Below are 22312 nucleotides of genomic sequence, written 5' to 3' on the forward strand. Positions count from 1 at the left end.
ATATTAAAACTAGGCAATCGATAGAAGGTTGTCAGAAATTTATATAACGTTTACACAACCGTTTTATTCAGCTTATTACACGTGTGTCTTGTATCATGAAAATCCCTGTATAATGATGACTCAAACATCACAATGATTCTCATATTTTTATCTTGGAGAGCATTTTTCTTAATTTCATTGCAACTGCATATCAGGTATGTGCTTGGTATTAGGTAATATTACATTAGGGAGTATTATTGCTCTGTAGAATTTGCTATGGACAGTTAAATCATACACTACAGCTGCAATGTGATGTCGCATTTTAACTGATTTTACAGTGTGTTTTCTTTGCATTAAACACAGCACCCACTTTTTTTTAGCACTGACAATATTCATCAAGATAATGTAAGCAATTCTAAAGGGGTATTGTTATGTGCTGTATCCACTATAAGTTTGTCAATAATATACATATAAAACAAAATTTCTGTTATCGCATTTCAGATTCGCATAAGAGAGGTTATAATATTTCAGTAAACATTGGTCTTTCCTTGGATAACTTGACAGAAGTGGCTTTCTGGCCCGGTCCAATCGGTAAAACGGAACAGACTATAAATTTTCCTAATACGAAAACGAGATACGTTAAAATTGTCAGTAAAAAATATTATGGTAGCATTGATCTTTGTGACGTGAAGGTGATGGCATGTGAGTATATTTTACATGGAAATTTATATGTGATTGTCATTTTATGATTGGGTATTTTATATATGTACTTGTGTAATATGTATCTTAATATCGGCTTAATTAGTTAGTCTGTATATTTATTAGACTTTAAAACATGTTGTCATAAACTATTAATGTATTTCCTATTTTAACCTTTAGCCTGCTGGCGGCAAGTGGTTCTGCCTTTGCAACCAGTGCTGACCAAGATCAGCCTGCACGGATGTGCAGGCTGATCATGGTCTGCACTGTTCGCTATTCAGTCAATAAATTTTCAGTGAACACCCCTTGAAATAATAAATGGTATTGCCCAAATTAAATGATGGACCGGTCCATTATAGAAATTTAGCATGGTAAGGGTTAAACAGGGCGATGATTCGGCTTCTCGCATGTCTTGATTGAGTTCATACCACAATTTCAGGGACGAGTGTATTGTAGATTTAGCCTAAATTGCTAAACGTCGGGATGTAATATCAGAATCATGATTACTGCATTAGTTGAATCGGCTGGTTTCACATACTCTACGTGGACATAACTATCATTTGCCCTGATTTTCTTTTTTTTAAACAAATATCAGCTTTTTAGTAGAATAAGATGAACAGAAGGGATAATGTTATAAACACAGCTGTAGTATTAAGCTAGTGTTATTGTGACAGTGTGGTCCTATTGGATCATGTAATCCAGTCAATAATATTAAATAAAGCTCGACTCAGGCCGGTGTTGGGGGCGTGAGAGGTATTGCTCCATCCATTACCGGTCATAAACCGAGTCTGCTACTGATCTTTTTGGTTGCATCCTATGCTTACAAAAGATATTCTTACAGATTTTATTTTACAGTGTAAAACTGTTTAGGTCCTTGAGGTAGTTCTCTTTGGGGTAGTTAGAACCTGTCCTAGAAATGATGTTTGTCACTTTAATTTTGGAATAGTCTCGATATAGAAGCTCTCGATCTTTCTTCTAAAATGTAACTCTGGTACTCAATTTGAAGTGTATTCTTCTGTCTGACTGATACACTAAGCACTTGGGTTTAAAAACACCCATGTATCCACTTGTTTGGTCTATTTCTTTGGGTATCGTATAAAATGTACTACCTGTTACTTTACATATCATGTAAACAGTTTTGATGGAAACATTTTACCAAAGTACAAATTACTTCATTACAGATCCGGTACATAGAACTTTTGACTGCTGTTTTAAGTTAGACTTTTTCCTTGCTTAAGTGACCTCTGTACATAATGAGAGCTTCCGTGTTTGATATGATAAATGCCGTAACTTTTATATGTAACACATATAACATATCAATTTATCCTGGAAACAGTCGTAACTTCTGACATATTAATCCGAATGAAAACTTAAATAAGAACCTTCAAGAACAACTCACAATTTTCTGTACTCAAGTCACTGAATACTTGCAAAACTGGGGAAAGACTCCAACGGAAAAAATACTTCCAGTGTTTTGAGAAAGCAGCCCCATAAGGGTAAAACCTTTCCGTAGTGTACATAACTGATGTATGATCAAAATAGAAATTGTTAATCAAATAAATAACGATGATAAAGTCACTTGACAGCGTAAAGAAAATATCACCGCTAGGTGAATCCCTCAAACATGCAATTGGCAGCAGCATGTGAAGATTTCCTCTATATGAATCCTTTAATTTGATTGGATAATCAACTTGGCCGAAAGAAACATACCTTTTGATTGGTCCATCCACCTCGGCCAATTTCAGGGTCTGTTGGCAGAAAAGCAGATTTCATCAAGAAGATGACCATAGTTCCTTAACGATCATTAAATGCGCTGTAACATAGATGATATTTTAATACGATATATGCGTTCAAATAGTACTAATTGCACAGTGTTATTTTGGCTCATACGACCATTTGATAAAATGAATAACATTATTCATGCCATGCCAGACTTATGAAACTGGATGCAAGTCCATCTTTGTTCATGCATTCGAGCTAGAAGACATTGGTTAGCATACGGTACCCGGATAAGCTCTTATTAGGAAAAAAGGCTGATCAAACAATGGTCTACTTATTTACTTTTGCGCAACCAAAGATTTTTGTTTTGTATGCAATGACGAACTGAAGGAAATATGTTGTTTCTGATGTGTCTCAGGTGTGTTATTCTTTTCACATTATATTACCCGATTTCAGACATTGAACATATTTCTTATTATAAGCCAACGAACCAGTCCAGTCAATATGGTGGATATGCTTCCTATAAGGGTGTAGACCAACTTGATTATCCAGTGTTTTATTCCGGCGGTTGCTTTCAAACCCTGAAAGCCGAAACTAACTGGTGGTACGTCGACTTAGAGGCCATCTACCCAGTTTGGCAAATACAAGTGATTAACAGAGATGACTCCTTTGGTAAGTTTTTCATTCGTATCTTAGTTATCTTGGTTTGGAAAAGTGTCTGTAACATAATGAGATTTGTTAGACACATGCAACTGACTGTACACAAATCATTAGGGGAAACTTCCCGTTCGGGAAGTCAACCACTTGGATTTTCCAAACTTCCTGAACGGAAAACTTGATACTAAATATAGTAACTTGGCTAAGTCATCCTTTTCTGACTTATTTCATTCAAAAAGACCGGTGCATAAGAAAATACATAGCCTCATTAAATGAAATACAGCTTTGTAAACTTGAAACATACATCTAAATTTCTGCCGTTCATTTTTTTTAAATATCTTAATAAACTTCTTATTCAATATTGAAATTACGTAATGTCAAACTTTTCCGAACTGGAAACTTAATTTCGCAATCGGGAAGCTCTTTTATAGATTTATACTGAATAGCTTGTCTTTCATATCTAGTTCTAAGTTACATAAATAACACTAGTAGACTAATACACTTTTGATTTTACCCTTCATGATGATTGCAAAAACAAAATGATAAGTTGCTCCAGATGCTTTAACACTTATTCTAGCATAAAACTGCTGTTCTTGTCAATTTTCGGGGGTGTTTTAACAAAAGAGAAAACGTGTTTTAACAGCGAGATTCTCGCGCTCATGTGCTGCTAAAACACCTTTTTACATATCATATATCTGCGCAGGAATTTACTGGACGCACGCACGGACGGACGGACGCACAGACGCACGGACGACAGTTCGATTTTAATATACCCACCTTCGGGGACATAAAAACAACGGGAAAAATGTAAACAAGTTGAAAGATTTCCTGAGGCCAGAAGTTATACAGAACAGAAATTGTTATGGATGTATGTGTGACCTCTCAGCCTAAAAAGTAATGTATGTGTGAATAACGTGCTTATCTTTTTATTATACCATTGCGCTTTAAAGTGGGAAATATTACTCTGTTCTACATGATTTACAAATCCAGGAAATTAAAGAACAATTTTAAAAAATCCCTCAGCACAACTAGGTATCAATATTGATCATTTCTGAAAGTTTGAATAAAATATATGAAATAATAAATGAGGAATTCAGGTCACAAACATTTCTCTATATATCATATAGAGTGTCAGCTATAATGCAAAAACGGCGTTCCATAAATGCGATAAGCCAATCGCATATCGGTAAAAAGTCACGTGAAATCACACAGTCCCCATGTTGCATTCCAATATATCTGCGGCCTCCAGGCCATAGGTGACAACTGAAGAACATCCGAAAGTCCTTGTATATCAAGCTGCAGAATTAAATATCATCATGGATTCAAGCTAGGAAATATTGATCTAGGAGCTGCATAGCATAACAAAAGGAATGGAAGTGGGAATGTACTTCGACAAAAAGGCTGGCATATTACGTAAGGTTGAGTTGATGTCTTTTGATAATTAACTAAGACATCAACCAATTAAATGTGCTGTCGCCAGTAACATCTACCATAAGATAGTGAACCGATGAAAAGTGGAGAAAGCACACACATATCTATAGCTACATGTATGCCAAGCAATTAAGCCAAGATAACATTTCTAGAGCATTACTGTTCTTTATTATAGCTAGCTTGTTCTATATAGGATTGTCTAGCTGTACATGACACGTGTATGGCTGGAGTACTAGACATTTATCACGGACACGGACATGGAAATGTAAACGTACATGTACTCTCTACTTCAGTCAAACTTGAGGGGTCATCTCAAAACTGTTTTACTTGTTCAAGATGTTGAACTTATGTGTATATTGAAGATATATAAAAGGGCTTAGTGCTAAAAGGAAGCTATTTCACAACAACAACAACAACATTTACGTTTATTACTGTCAGGCTCATATACTAAGGAACAACATGACAGAAAAAGATCAAATAAATACAATCATCTGGTAATCTACATGGGGGACAGTGTTATACTTCCATATAAGTGAGAAATCTTATATGTTCACAAAATCGCGATGTATCAAAAATGGTAAAAAGATATAGTGAACTTGTGCTATAAAATCAACAAAGTTTTAAACGTATGAGTTAACTTTATCTGGTTATCAGGTCATACAATAAAGAGTCGCTTGCTTTCCTCGTGCAAATCTTGCAAATATGCTATAATTAGTAAGTAGCGTGGGACAACTGACCGTCGGAGTCATTCGGCTGGAAATTTAATGAATGGGAGATAGCATTAGGCATTGAATTAAAATGTGACATATCTTTTCGGTTTGACGGGCTTATTTTGCAGTCGTGAGTAACAACTTTTTCTATATATCTTCTGTATGTTAACGACATATTATTAGTTTCCTCTGAAGTGGTTTAGTATGATTTTAACAAACTTAGCAATATGTTTTAGGATTTTAATCAAGTCCGCGTTTAACAATTCTTTAAATAATAGTGTATTTGGCCTTGAATAAAAACGTCTTGGTATATAAACCCACTGGCACCAGATCAGAAAGAAAATGCCTCCGTACGTGTTATACCCTACCACTAGGTATTCTATAAGAACCATGGTCGTGAACGGAAAAATATACTAACCCGTTTCAATCGCGCATTTCATACCTTAAACACGCAGTGGGGTAAATGTGTACTATGGATATCAAACAAGTGGTAATTTATCTTCCATTGTGTACCGGTCACATTTTTTCAATACATTTTATCTTAGAAAAACAACGCGTTGTTTATAGTAATTTCAACATTACACAAAAAACCTGCTTGAACTTCCCTGTTGAAGTTCCGTTCTAGATTATAAAACGATTCTGATTGGCTGTTGTAAAAATGTATGTCAATCGTCATTTTACTACACGTGTTTCGCTAAAATGTGAAAATGCAGCAAAATGTGCAAAATGAATAAAATATACAGAACAGATGCAGACCAATGTACGATTTCAAATTAAAGATCATATACAAGATGAATTTCATTCATCATTTCGAGTTTTAGTGTAAAATTGTGATTTTTGAAAAATCTGTTTTTGTTTGTTTACGTTTCGCCAAACATGTGCGCACTGCCGTGACCTCTAGACCGGATGTTCATTAGGGAAGTTCAAGCAAGTTTTTTCTGTAACGTTGACGAAAGCATAAAATATGTTTATAATCTCAGCAATATGGAATATTGAGACAATGTGACTGGTGCACGATGGAAGATAAATTATCGCTTGTTTAATATACTAGGTACCCATTCACCGAACTGCGCGTTTAAGTTGAAAAATGTACGATTGAAACGGGTTAGTGCACTTTCCCGTTCATGACCATGGTTCTTATAGAATACCTAGGGGTAGGGTATAACACGTACGGAGGCATTTTCTTTCTGATCTGGTGCCAGTGTATAAACCTTCCTGAATTGGGAGAAAAAGGGGCAGACTAGCATATAGTGGTACTCGTCGCCTATGTCGTTAAGGGGGCACAACCTGCATTTTCTGTTCTCAAGAGGAACAAATGACTGGGTCCACCTCCCTACTTCGACAGGTAACCTATGGTTTCCCGTCCTAAAATGAAACAATGAAATTCTTAAGCTTTCCGGGAGTTTAGTCAGATATTTTTCAAAATTTGCATTTATTTTGTAAAGTCTGTAGTTTTTGCCCTTCGACGAGATACTTATCTTATTATTCCAATCTTGGAAAAACTGGTCCAATAGTATTCTTTTAATTGTAGTGTGTAAATTACATAAATCTAGTAAACTTTGGTTAATCCAAATAAAAGTGTTTCCTGTAGAATCTAGAATATTCTTGACACAATCTAGCCATTTATTACTTGAGGTTGAATAAAGCATATTTTCATAGCAGATTCTATTCAATATTGAACTGCTGCTACTTAATACTTTGGCCCAGTATCTAACAATTCTAACTTTGATTACAATATCTAATGGTATTCCCCGTACAGCATATAAATAGGCGTACTTTTCTTTGATTTTCTTATTTTTAGTAAGAAATCAGTATGTACTTTCTCTATTATATCATTATTATCAAAGCCCCACGATTCACAGTTGTAAGTCAAAATTGGTTGAACTGTTTGATCGAAAAGTTTCAGTTGAATATCTATAGGAAGGTCTAAATTATAAATCCATTTATAAAGAATATGCATGGCTTTAATTGCTTGTGCAGCTTATTGTTTTTTAGCTTTAAGAAAACTGCCGGAAGATGAAAATAATAATATACCTAAATACTTATATTCGTTCACTGTTTCTATTGGTTCACCATTTAGTGTGAAATAAAAATGTTGAGGACGATTTGAACTAAAAACAATAACTTTTGTTTTGCTCATGTTAATCTGAAGTTTCCATATTCTACAATAGTTATAAAAATCATCTAACATATTTTGAAAAGAGACCGGATTATCACTAACAATCATTGTATCATCTGCATAAAGAAGGACAAAAATTTTCAAGTAGATATTTGGGTCAATATGCGGTTGATGTAATTCCATACCAGGGTTTCTTTCTTCTAAATAAGACTCTAAGTCATTTAAATAGATTGAAAAAAGTATGAGGGAAAGATTTTCCCCTTGACGAACCCCACAATTACTTTTGAAAAATGGGGTTTTACCATTTGAGAAACGCACGACTTTATATCTGCGTACATATTTTTGATAACCGTAAACAATTTCCCACTTATACCATTTTTCAACAATTTGCTCCACAGACCAGCCCGCCAAACTTGGTCGAAGGCTAAAGAAAAATCTACATAAGAGCAATTTCTTTTGTTGTCTCAATTTGTCAATAAGATATTTTAACGTAAAAATATGGTCGCATGTGGAATAACTAGACCGGAACCTGGCCTGATTTTCATTTAATATATTATTGCGCTTAAGAAAAATATTAACCCGCTCATTTGAAATAGCCGTAAAAAGTTTTCCCAGACAACTTAAGATTGTTATCGGTCTATAGTTAGAAGGATCAAGGGGAGGACCCTTATTTTTAAATATTGGCTTTATTGTACCAATCGGCCAAGTTTCAGGCAGATTGCCTGAATCAAAATAGCGTTAAAAAGGACGTATAAACAGGTAACATTAAGTGTTTGGTACTTTTTATATATTCATTACAGATGTTATCGAACGGTGATGCAGCTTTACAATTATTGCACTTTGAAATCATTTTATTAATTGTTGGGAGGTAATTGGGGAATTCAGATTTTCAGAATCAGTAGAGTCATATGCTAAGCTTTCAATGTCACTTTCCGTAGAATGCACATTTGAATTCACATTCTTAAAATGTTCGAAAAGATCGCTTGTCGTCGGCATTTTGTTTTGTTCAGTTTTATTAAAACTATTTATTAATTTCCAAAAGTCTTTAGGACGTTTAGAGTGCATATCACGTATTTTCCGTTCATTATTTGTTTTATGTATATGTATATATGTGTTCATCGTCTGTTTATAATGTTTGCTGGCACGGGCCAGTTCTGATATGTAGTAGGCATTCTTATTTCTATTGTATTTACTACGTGCCTTATGATAAAGCGTTCTCGCTTTCTTACACTGAGGCCCGAAAAAAGTTTTATCACTTTTCGGTGCGTTATTTATAAAATTCATATAGTTTGAACTAGACGTATTACTAGCAAAAGTTGCGACTGCGGAGTTGTTAAATAAATCCGCAATCATTTCCGACAATTTATTAATACTGGTTGCAGTCGGGTTCACAGCTAAATTGGTCAGTGAATATTCTATATCGCTCAATTTCTGACGATTAATATTTGCTATAAATCGTTTTGTAATGCATTTAACCATTTCGGCGGTTTTTGCGACACAGGTGCTGTTTTTTCATTGCTTGAGAACTCAGACTGATTTTCATCCCTTAGTTCAGAAAGAAACATACTTAATTGGAGAATGACATGTCCGTCAGAAAATAATGGGTCTGTTTCAATGATTTCAAAATTTGAAAAATATGGAAAACATTTGGTAGAGGCAAAAATGTAATCTATAACAGATATTCCCCTAAACGTGAAGTTTCCTACAGCCAATAGTATTTACTTTATCATCTTTCGAGGCTCTATTGTTTGAAAAAATAGTATTAGAAATACAATCTATTGAGTTAAACCTTTTTATAAGACCTTCATCAAATCCAAACTCACTCTTCTGAAAGGAAATCGTCTACCAGAATATAATCAGGTAGAACTGAAGTGGGCCTATTCGTGTCCCCTAACATAATACAATATTCATGTTTAGTACACATATCGGATACTTCAGACTGGAAAAGAAAAAATTCATCGTCGTTGTGAAAACGCGATTGTTGAGGCGGGATATAAACTGCGCCAAAAATAATATCATTTTTGAAAGTTTTGTTAAAACATTGTTTCAGCTTAATCCAGAATACGTATTTGCAGTCGGATTGAATGATATCTATAAACTCTATCAGACTGTTTTTAATAAAGTAGCCTATACCTCCAGATTTCCTAAAATGGGGATCTTTTCGTGGTTTAGATAAAAAAAACTATAACCACTAACATTAACTATATCATACTGGCTAAGTTTGGTTTCAGCAATGCATAAAATGTCAAAATTGTTTATCACTTCGATAAATTCAGGATATTTCGTTCTAGTCATCAAGCCACAAACATTTATACAACCAACTTTTAAATCAGTTACTGAAAAAATATTTGATTCAGAAATGTTAACTGGAGACTGTTCAGGTATTGGAACTTGAACAGGTTTTTGACTGTTCTCTGTTATCAAACCAGACTTTTCTAAACTTACAAAGTGTTCACAAATAATTTTGGTCGAAGTACTTGGTAAATCCATGCACATGTTACACAAGTACGTATCCACAATACCACAACTGTTACTGGTCGAAGTATCAACCATGCCAGAGCACACTGCCCCCCGGTACTTCCTATCCATAGTTACCGTTATCGTGTTCCGTAGGCACTGAGCTCACAACTGATGCATCACAGTTTGATTTATAACTGCTTGGAGCCAACGAAGCCTCGTCCTCGTGTCTTGCAGTTTCCATATGATTAAACGATTTGTTTTCATTAGAAACCTCTTCCGGAATAATGACAAGTGGAGGAGAAGTTGGCCCTGTATGAGAGTCAGATTTGTGTTCTGTCGTTTGACGTTGAGGACTATATGGCGGCCGGACAGGGTCATCACCAAAACCAGGGGGTTTTCCGTTGGCAAATTGTGCATCATACGCCTGACGTATACTGTCTGATTTAGATTTAAGTGAGTCTGAGATTCGTTTAGACACATCCGTTATTCGAGGTTCCCTAAGAATTTCGTACCAGTCTGGAAAGAAATTACGAATAACACGGCCATTCACTTTTAGAGCTGCCGGATACCGTAGTTTTACATTGTCTTTGCCAAATTCTTCCCGTTTTCTCTTGAATTCAGGCCAAAGAGCCTTTCTAGCATCACTGATCTCCCTGGGATAATCCCTGTACAGACCGATATTGGAATTCTTAAGACGAGGAGCACAACCCATCAAGCTCACCTGCATGGCTGAAGGCAGCAAATAAAAAACGGGGTTTGCTTGTGACATTTTGATTGTGGTGTGACGGCCTTGGGGTGAAAACCCTACCAAGTCTAAAAGCAAGAACAATGACAAATTTGGAAGAGTCCATTTTCAGATTATTAGTAATAAAATTGTTCACAACTTTAGAAGGGTCCTCCGCACTAGGTCCGGGAATACCAGTTATAATAATGTTATTCTCCCTGCTACGCGCCTCTGTCTCTATACTTTTGTACTCTAGTAGGCGTAGGCGTTGCTGTGTGACCTCGTGCGTAGCGCTTTGTACATATATATATGCGACTCAATGTTATCAATTCTATATTTTAATAGTCCCATACTAGACATTCCTTCAATAATAACATTTAGCTTTTCGTCTGTAGGGAGTTGTTTGAGTTCGTTCAGTTCAATTTCACTAAGAGTTTGAAAAGTTTGTGACGGCGGAGCATTTGACCTTTCCGACCATTCACCACCCGTTGAATGACGAACTCTCTTACTTCGATTGACTTCATTCCAGGAGTCGGATAGGGGTTCAAACCTGTTCATATAAGGCCTATCGGATGCAGCAGCAGCACCAGAGGAAGTTTTCCAAACGCTCATGTTCATGGTTTTGCGATAAACTGCGAAAATTTCAGCAATAGGTGACACGTCGTCAAAACACGTCCGCCATGTTCAATTACCCCAAAGAGTTTTCATTATCTAAATCAAAATGTGCGAATTAAAATTAGGAATGTTGTAAATTTCTGTCAAAGGGCTTGGCATGGTTTTCTGTACAAAGTGGCTTAAAATAATGAGTTCAAAATGCTAAACATTTAATTAAATATTTTGATAGATAGCCTAATCTACAAACAAGTATTTGAACGTCATAGTGAAAATAACGTTATTAGTGTTTCTCGTTGTGGCGTCACTGATGACGTCATTTATATGTGAAATACTATATAACGCTAGAAAAACCGTGTTTTTTTTTTTGTTTTTTTTTTGCTATAAAATCAACAAATAAACAATATCCGCAATGGATACATTTTCCATTATTTACATGGTCAAGTGGATGGAAGAGTTCTCTCTATCACATAACAAAATTTGTAAAGTTTACCGCTTGCGAAAATGCTGAGTATTTTTCAAAGATATGACATCTTGTCAGCGTTGCTTTTTTAAAAGAAGCTCAATATTTTACTAAAATGAGTTTCTATGCATTTTAGTATTCTTTAAACAACAGCACTTTGAAGTATAGAGATATCAAAACTATACTGACAATTTCTTTATTGAATATTAATAAGAGACAAGTGTTTTTTCCGATGGACATAGTTCCTACAGATTCGCAAAATGATTAAACACAAACTATATATTTATTTATTTAGTTTATTTACATCTCATCAACACAAAACAAAGAGGTCATACATAAAACATATATAAAATAAATGTGTTGCCACTCATAAATTTGAGTTATAAGAGATGGTCCACTTCTAATTTTAACTCAAATATTCTAACATACTGTATGAAGGCATAGATACCCAGATCCCAATTACAGTATATAGATATTAAAGTATAATAAGAGCTGCCCATAAGACAGCGGGCTCAACTATTCTCAGTGCTTGACTCTGAATTAGAACTTTGCCAGTAAAAAAAAAATCTGAGTCAGAAAGGGGGAATTACTCTGTCAAAATTCAAATCAAAGTTATGGGATTTGTATCTAATTTAAGTTTCAAGTCAATAACTTGATAGTTACAATTTGAAAGATATTGATTTTGATGTTATCAAAAAGTTTTACCAAAAAAGGACATAACTCTGTCAAAAATTCAAATCAGAATTATGGGACTGTTTCTCCTGATGTAGACCTATATATGTTTTCCCCGCTTGTAGCGATGAAAATTGGCTAATTAAACTTTTAATGAATTTAACGAGTCCACACACACCATTAAGACAAACTCTAAATAGTTATTTGAACACAGGCTTTCAGATATAAATAATTGATGAAAGGAGGTGATAATGATATTGTAAAAATTCAATAACACTTATGCATAGTGGTTTATCCCTGTAAATTATTATGCAAATCAATATAGATCTATTACAAATGACAGAAATGTAGCTCACATGAACCTGAACACCTTTGAAGCAACCTGTCTTTCACTGGTAAACGAGTACACTAGAAGTGTTATATCTGCTAATTAAAAGTCAAGTTATGATTTATAGGTAGCATGGAGTAATAACCTATGCGTTTTTAAGATGTTTACAAAAAAAAATAGCATACATTAAGTATGAGTTTTAGTTGAAACTTTATGTGAAGTTAAGTCAGGAAAACTGTGTGTGGAGTAGTAAGAATCGTGTACACATATCATTTTGTATTATATACCTACGAATATTTCGTCTCAGAAACAGCATGTATTTTACTTAAGAAATAATTTATAGCAAATTCGAGTTTTAACACTAGTTATGCACGATGGGCGGTTATACGTCGGGCGTAATATAGTGCGCAGCCCGAGTGATATTATTTCGAACGACGTATAACCGCCCGAGTGCATAAATAGTGTTTAAACACGGTTTTGCTATAAATTATTTCGATTCTAATATGGCTGATGTTGTAAAATTAAGATCAATATGATAGAACTGTTTCTTCGCGCATGCATGGCGTCAAATGGGAGGTCGTTACGCTCATTTGTTTATACACGCCAGGACCGGAATTGGTAATACGTCTTGCGGAAGAGTATAATTTGGGCGAAAATGATGGCGAATTATTCTGCAAAGTAAATAACCAACTTAGTATTTGTATTAATTCGCCAAGACAGTTGTGCAATGTGACATTTCGTTTTAAATATGCTATTAAGTAAAACATTTGATCAAAAATTTGAAAGCGCTATTTCTCGGTGCGTACATGGCATTAAATATCACGTCGATGTGACGTTAACATGATATAGTTGTGATGATTTAAGCATTGCCTAGTCATATTAGATACTATTTGTCAGTTTCTGTTACTTTGTATATGTCATTTTCTTTTACCTTGTACATGAATGTGCATATGCCTTGTATTTTGTTGTTTTGTAAATATGTTTGCATGGGCCGGTGGCCTTAGAGCAAAAATAAAATTCTGTTCTGTTCTGTACAAATATGCTTGTTTTTGCTGAAACACGCTAATGCTAAAATGGTGTCACGTTAACGTGCGATGACGTCAATGTTTTTGTTGCGACCAAGAAAGAGCGCTACTATATTTTATCTGCTGTTTAAGATTAAGGGCATATAAGAATCGAAATAATGTATAGCAAAAGCGTGTTTTACCTTAATCAATACACTCATTGGTTATACGTCGCCAGAATAATTCACTCGGGTTACGCCCTCGTGAAATTATTCCGCGGACGTATAACTTCTTTCTGTGTATCAATAACATTAAAACACGGTTTTGCTATAAATTATTTCTTTAAAAACGGATAAAAGCCCCTGTATTCAACTCCCATCGCATACAAAAAAAACTATTCAGTGATACAGCTTTAGTTGTGACGACAAATATCACGCAAGGAATGACGTCACGATGGCGTCCCGCAAGTCAAGAATGTTCACCCTTTCAACGAATTTTCAGTCTTATTTAACTAAAATTAAGGTCAGTTTTAGCTTGTTTTACGCTAGTTCTAGGTATATGTATGTAATATAAGGGTCATTAAAGTACCTTTATTTACAATAATACATTTCGCTTTTGTGGATTTTGCCAGGACGGATCACTCTCCGCGCAGGCGCCTCGTGCGATCCAGGCCTGGCAAAATCCATTTTAGCCGAATACAACATTTTAAGTAAAGGTACTGTTATAATAACTCTATTATATATGAGTCTGTACTTCGGTGGGCGAGTGGTTAATGTCCCTGGCCACTCTACTGTGGGATTAAAAGTCCATTTTTAATGTAGAAATCTTTATTGTATGTGTGTCTTATATCTGAAGTCGCATTGTTTAATGGTTTATCAAATAAGGCGCTTCGAATAGTCCTCCGTTGTTATTCTGTAAAGCATTTCCCTAAAATTTCAACGCAATCTTATATCAGGTCTATTCTTGATATTTCGATAGTATTTTCATTATGAAGTAATTGCACTGTAGAATATGTTATGGGCGTTACCATTACAAAATAGGGTCTGGTTTTTTAACTGATTTTAAAGTGTGTTTGTTTGTCCTTGCCTCTTACAGACAGAAACTTTTCTTTTGATCTTTAATCAGCATTGTCAATCTTCTTCAAGAAAAGAGTATGAAAGTTACAGACATTTCAATAGGATGATGCTGAATCTACTTGTATTTTCTCAATTTTATATAGAAAGAAGGCGAACTATTTTTCTGTCATCGTATTTCAGCGGATCGAGCCAAAAATATTACAGTAATGATGGGTGATTCTCTGGATACCTTGACACAACAGGCTTACTGGGCTGGCCCTCTCGGCGTTTACACGCATGTTACATTCCCAGACGCTATCCCAGCGAGATATGTTAAACTTGTGCAGAGAGCAAACGATTATTTTCACCTTTGTGAGGTGAGAGTGTTAACAAGTAGGTATTCTTCATGGAAATTATATGTATGGAAATAGATGCTAGTATCGGGCTTGGATAATTGCGGAAAGAAATAATCCCCATTTTTTTTTTCAGTTAAAGTGGCATTTTAATGTTTTATGTAAGCCAGTTCCTACTTTTATTTCATTGTGGACCTACACATGACAGAAACTCTCTTTTTTATGTAGCTTAAATGTAATTTAAGAACACAAGGCTAGTAGTTCGTTTTTGAAATGGGCCTGGCTATGTTAGCTCTCAGAAGTTAATTTTAAATAGAACATATTGCAAATATATTTACTACTGTACAGCCTTATCACTTTTTCATCTCTGTAATGATAATTTTCAGATCGCGTAATTACACTCGTAGATGGTTCAAAAACATGGTATGGAGAGTGACAACAGTACAGTGTATGTGAACAATTCCTTTCGTCAATAAATTAGCCTCTTGTTTTGATGCTATTTATCCTGTTTGTTTTATTATTCCATTACACGAAGAAAATGTACTCACTGCGAATTCTGTGGTAAAAAATGTACCCATGATTACTATTGCATTAACGTACACATGTATGTTATTTCGGCATCATTCGAATATAACAGGAAACAGCTTTTCTCATAGCATACGGGCAATATATTGCCGATAGGCTTTATGGGCCCAAATCTTTAACTAACCAGTTGGGGGCAAGTGCAAAATCGGCATCTTAGAATGGCAAAAATGCATAGTCTCTGCGAGTAGGACATGTCCCCTTGTTTTTCGCCATTAGATAGGCAAGAATGCGTAGCCTTTGCGAGTAGAACATGTCACTTTGTTTTTCCAAATTAGATGGGCAAGATACATAGTCTCTGCGAGTATTATTGTACCCCCCGACAACAAAGTTGTAAGGGGGGGAATACTGGTTTCAGGTTGTCTGTCCGTCTGGCCGTCTGTCCGTCTGTCCGTAGACGCAATCTTGTGCGCACCATCTCTCCTTATCCCCTTGACAGAATTTAATGAAACTTCACACAAGTGATCAGTACCAACAGTAGTTGTGCACGGGGCATGTTAGGTTCTTTTAGAAAAAAAAATTGCAGAGTTATGGGACTTTGTTTTTTTGTTACTATACTATATACATAGACACAATCTTGTGCGCACCATCTCTCCTCAGCCCCTTGACACAATTTAATGAAACTTCACACAAGTGATCAGTACCAACAGTAGTTGTGCATGGGGCATGTTAGGTTCTTTTAGAAAAAAAATTTGCAGCAGAGTTATGGGACTTTGTTTTTTTGTTACTATGATATATACATAGACACAATCTTGTGCGCACCATCTCTCCTCATCCCCTTGACACAATTTTATGAAACTTCACACAAGTGATCAGTACCAACAGTAGTTGTGCATGGGGCATGTTAGGTTCTTTCAGAAAAAAAAATTTGCAAAGTTATGGGACTTTGTTCTTTTGTTACTATACTATATACATAGACACAATCTTGTGCGCACCATCTCTCCTCATCCCCTTGACACAATTTAATGAAACTTCACACAAGTGATCAGTACCAACAGTAGTTGTGCATGGGGCATGTTAGGTTCTTTCAGCTACAAAAATTGCAGAGTTATGGGACTTTGTTTCTTGTTAACATACTATGTACATACAGTCTGCATATGCAATCTTGTGCGTGCCTAATCTACCAAACCCTTACACACAATTCAATGAAACTTCACACAAGTGATCAGTACCAACCCTAGTTGTGCATGGTGCATGTTACATTCTTTTAGATAAATATTCTGCATAGTTATGGGACCTTGTTTTTTGTTACTATACTGTATACATACAGTCTATATACATACAGTCCACATAATTATGCAATCTTGTGTGCGTCAAATTGCAATATACTGTGTCAGTGCATGCGGGGCGGGGGGGGGGGGTACATTCATCACCTTTAGTGATAGCTCTAGTTATTATTATTATACCAGATTTGTTGAGCGCCCTTTTCATATGGAATATACGTTCAAAGGCGCTTTACAATTAAACATGTGACACATCACAGCTATGTAGGAAAGTAACAAAACATGACATATGCAGTCACAAAACTGAAACTGAACAATTTGATTAAACGCCTTTTTTTATAAATGATATATTCAATGGCGTTGTACATAATAATAAAAAATAATAGTTATTACAATAATATCATTAGTGAACAATGATAATATTAACAGCCTTATTGTAACAAACAGCCATGACCGCGCCCCCACCCTTGAGGTCGTTTTACTCCTATTGCCAATACCAGTGCTTTAAACATCTGGTACGCCCAGACGGGCTGCATATAGTGGTTCAACCTCCCAGTAAATGGTGCCATCATGTACTATATCAGATAGAAATACCACACACTTCAAGTGAAACTCAAGTCTTGCGAAAAACACACACATAGAACGTCATAACCCTTAAAATGTGACATGATAAAATAAAAGCTGGATTGTCAATTTAGTTAATTACATGATGAATTGTACAGTTAAGAGATCTTCGTCAGCAACGAATGACTTGCCGTAGTTCTGTATTACAAAAATACCAATGACATATTTATTATGGGTAGAAACAGTCACAGTTGGTATCTGTGTGTTGTAGAAAATTTTGAAAAGGTGTGTTTTGAGAGCTCTTTTGAATGAATTAAGTGATGAATCTTTTCTGAGATTGTCAGGGAGAGAGTTCCATAGTTTTGCGGCGGCAACTCTGAAACTTCTATCCCCGTAGGTAACCAGTCGACTTTTTTGTGGCACAAGGGTTGTTGCTGCACTTGCTGACCTCAGATTTCTAGTTGGCACGTACACCTCCACTAAGTCTTTCATATACACCGGCGACTGTCCATGCAAGGCCTTGAATGTTTGAATGAGAATTTTGTATTTGATTCTATCATGTATTTGAAGTCAATGAAGATCTTTAAGAATTGGTGTTATATGTTCAAAACGGGTAGTTTTCGTAATAAGACGTGCAGCTGTATTTTGGACATTTTGCAGTTTGCTCGTTGTTGATTTTGGCACGCCGTACAAAAGAGCATTGCAGTAATCTAATCGTGAGGTCACAAGCCAGTTTATCAGGGTTTTTGTGGCTTCAGTTGTCAAATATGGTCGAATATGACCAACGTGTCGTATATTGCCGTAGCATGTTCGAGTCACAGAATTAACATGATGGTCCATGTGCATGTTCGAATCAAGCGTAGCACCAAGGTTTCGAACAGTTTTTGGTGGTCTTATGCTCGATTCGCCAACTTTCAGTTCTAGATTTTCAACATGTTTGGAGTGTTTTTGACTTGAAAAAAGAATTACTTCAGTTTTGTCTGCATTCAATTTTAACATGTTTGAATTCATCCATGAGATGATTTCTTTTAGGCATTGTTCAACTCGTGTGATTGTGGCTGCCTTTGATGCTTGGTCAACTGGTTTAAACGATAGATAGAGTTGGGAGTCATCTGCATAAAAGTGGTGGTTTAGACCGTGGTTTCTACAGATGGACCCGACTGGCTTTGTGTACATTGTATAGAATTTTGGGCCTAGAACAGATCCTTGAGGAACACTGAATTTCATAAGGACTGGTTCAGAGAGTTTGCCATCGATGCATACTGTTTGGTAGCGGTCTGTTAGATGTGATGCCACCCATTGAAGGGGTTTATCGGCGAATCCAAAATTAAATTCGAGTCTGTGAAGAAGGGTGTTATGGTCAATGGTGTCGAATGCAGCCGACAGGTCCAACATCACAAGTACTGTGACGTCATCTTTGTCAAGGGGTTCGAGAATGTCGTTCTGAACTTTTAACAGTGCGGTTTCGGTTGAATGAAATTTTCTGTATGCTGACTGGTTTATTTCATGTAATTAATTGTTCGTCAGATGTTCCTGGATTCTTCTGTTTACCACTTTCTCAAGGATTCTAGATTCTAGAGGAATGGCAGACTGGAAACAGGCATGTAATTCTTCAGTGTGTTTTGGTCAAGACTTGGCTTTTTTAACAATGGTCTTATTCATAAGTAGGACATGTCCCCTTGTTTTTCCCCATTAGATAGGCAAGAATGCATAGCCTTTGCGAGTAGGACATGTCACCTTGTTTTTCCAAATTAGATGGGCAAGATACATAGTCACTGCGAGTAGGACATGTCACCTTGTTTTTCCCCGTTAGATAGGCAAAAATGCATAGTCTATGCGAGTAGGACATGTCACGATATCGCCATTTTCATTATGATTATGATAACATATGTGATCATTTACACATATAAAGTATGTAAACAATGCTGCTATACATGTTTATTCATACAATCTTTCGAAGGATACGTTTTGTTTAATAAGTTCTCTTGTTGATCAAGCTAAACAGGAACTACGGGGTAAAGCAGGGCACAATAATTGCTTCGCAACAATGCTACTTAAAGCAATATAATATATTTGTATTAATATTAAACACAGAAAAAATTCCCAACTTCAAATAAAAATGTCAAGAAATTTTAAAAAGATTTGTGTTTAGGAATAAATGGTAATAAAGAAAGTTATCAAGAAAGATTATAGAAAATGAAAATAAATTTGCCTATAGTATCAGAATTTAACAAGCGAAATTCTTAGTTTTATAATAGATGAATTGTGTATCCTTGATCAGACTTTGAAGTGTCTGATTTTTTTTCACGTTTCGTACGAAAATTATTGTATTTTCAAGCATTTTTTAATTTTAAAAGCACATAGAATCTCTCCTTTGCAAAGAAGAGTCAGAATTTACTGAAATTGGTTACATTTTTGCTCGACAAAGTAAACTGTGTTTTCTTTCTGTTGAAATGACACAATTCAGGTCCTATTGCAACTTTCAAGCTTTAATTATAGAGGGAGACCTTCAAACACGAGCGGATACCTGGGTAGAACCACAGACTTTTAGCCGCCAACTGGATATTTCCTCTCCTCATACATGTCTGAAAACAATATGAGAAGGGCTCACACCAAAAGAGATAAGGAGCAAGCAGTTATAAATCATCGAACTTCACCACTCACAAAAAGAGATCCCTAAAAATGGAAGAGTAGTTTGTAATATGTCACAGCTATAACAAATGAGGCGAATATCTCGACCAGATAACAATCAATTTGGATAAAAAAGTAGTTTATAAAGGAGTTATTTTATGCTGGACGTAATTATTGTAATGGTATTGCGATAAGTATATCATCTGTCCATTTACACATCAAAGCTGATGCATAGCATGTGCTTCGCTCTATAATGTATCATCATTAGTCCTTTTAAATATATAAAAGTAGCAATTGCCGTGCAGTACACACCTCGTGCCTGGCCAAATCGGTGAAGAAACATTTACCAAAAAATCTTTTAAACAGAATTAGTTAGCAAATGCAACTTCAAACAACTTGTGGTTCGGGGAAATTTCCATTGAAATAGCGAAAGGTTTTATTGCAAACGTTTCCGTTTGTTGTAAAAGAAAGGCTGGCCAATATTTTCTGCTAAATAGCCATATGTCTAAACAGAAAGTTTTTGTCGGAAAAATCGGGTTTTGTCAGAGCAAACTGTGAACGACTTTCAAAAAATAAGTGTGTGCAATATAGCTTCTATAAATGATATAACAGACAGAACTCTTAGTAATATCTGAGAATGGTGTATATGGCACCTTGTTCGGATACATATACGACCGTTCATTTACTATGAATCTGTATATGAATGAGGCTTTAATTGTGCTTACATCTCGCATCTCTTGGCGTCTTTTGTAAATAAACTGTTGTTGAAAAAATAAGTGCAAGGGTATGCTGTGTATTTTCTTGTTATTTTGTTTTCAATCTGCTGGGTTTGCCCAATTTTAAAATAAAAGTTATTTTAAACAAGAAATATCTTTAAAAATGATGGTCGGCGAATTGTAATAAGGAAAGAAGTTTATGAATTTTTCATCTAACATTCATCTTTCATTTAACATTTTTCAAATTGCAAAACTAAACACCGCACTTTAACAATTTAAATGGTTCTCTTTTAATTTTTCGCAAAGGTTTCGTAGGGTTGTAATTTTGTTTCGTTTATCCTTAGACGAATAATTACAACAGTAGTTTGATGAAGATTCATGAAGCGGTTCATGAGAAGAGGTCATTAAACGTGTTTATATTTTTAGCTAAATTGGTCCCTACCCCCATTTGTAACAAAGTAGCAGGAGACCTTACGATATTGTTACACATCGAGTTTGATAAAAATCCATTACATTTTAGTGGTTAATGCGAAGAAAGGCATATCTACTTTTAGCTATAGTGGTCCCTAACAGGGCCCAAGTTCCTATATAAATAAATTTGGAAGAGGACCTTATAATGATGCTCCAGACCAAGTATGACAAAGATCCACCAAGCTGTTCATGAGACGCTGTATAAAGGCATTTCTAATTTTAGCTCTAGCAGCCCCTTAAAGGGGTCAAATGTCCCAGCTGAACAAAGTTGGCTGCGGGCCTAATAAAGATGCTACAAATCAAGTTTGATTAGAATACTTGAGAAAAAATGAATTAAAGGATTTTTTATTTATTATTTTTATTTATTTCTAAAATAGGCCAACTGATCCCGCTTTAACAAATGCATATTCGCTATTCATGAATCTTTGGACAATGACGTCACACCTATAAAAAAGTGAAGGTCAAGCAAAACATACAATTGTAACTATTTCAATATTTCTGTTTCATAAGCAAAGTTTGACCGTAGTCATATCACATAGATAAACTGTATGCAGCGTACCTTCATTTCAGTGTAATGAGATTCAGTCATTATATAGCATATATATAATGAAACAGATTTCAACTGAGTAAAATATTTGCATACCACACTAAAGGAAAATATTCATATATAATAAATCAGTTAAATAATTTATAACAAATATATCAAAGCAAACAAGTACTCATTTTAATATGCAATCTGAATAAGTCACAAAAGCAAAAAACCTTTTCATATACAGACGACAATTGTAACAAGGAAAATCTTTTAAAAAGCACTTCTCTACATAAACTCTTATCACACCCTTATTCATGTGATACGCAGACCGTATTCAGCTCTTTCTTTAATTTGATATATGTTGGTATTTGAATAGGTTTTTATCATATTTATTAAACTTACTTATCATTTTGAGATATATTTATATTCTTGCTAAATATACTGAGCCAAAGTTAGCTTTAAAACTGTGAACAGCGTCGTTTAGGATAAACGCTTTGTCTACATTTCACTCAGCGTAGCACAATCAACAGAGTGAAAGAAATTGACACTCTCGTCCAATCAGGCAGAGTGTTGCATAAATCTTCTATTTTGATAAATTATCTATAATG

General features: G+C 35.3%; 1 protein-coding gene across 1 annotated transcript in view; it reads left to right on the forward strand.

The window, feature by feature from the left end:
• Positions 1-15484, forward strand: part of LOC123535341 (uncharacterized) — a 30218-nt gene extending 14734 nt beyond the window's left edge. Inside the window, exons 4-7 of the mRNA XM_053520346.1 lie at positions 481-681; positions 2854-3069; positions 14834-15025; positions 15372-15484. Of these exons, the coding sequence (XP_053376321.1) occupies positions 481-681; positions 2854-3069; positions 14834-15025; positions 15372-15421 (659 nt within the window). The 3' untranslated portion in view covers positions 15422-15484. The remainder of the gene's footprint in view (positions 1-480; positions 682-2853; positions 3070-14833; positions 15026-15371) is intronic.
• The last annotated feature ends 6828 nt before the right edge of the window (positions 15485-22312 follow it).

Source organism: Mercenaria mercenaria, chromosome 12 (genome assembly GCF_021730395.1).
Source record: "Mercenaria mercenaria strain notata chromosome 12, MADL_Memer_1, whole genome shotgun sequence".
NCBI classification, from domain to species: domain Eukaryota; kingdom Metazoa; phylum Mollusca; class Bivalvia; order Venerida; family Veneridae; genus Mercenaria; species Mercenaria mercenaria.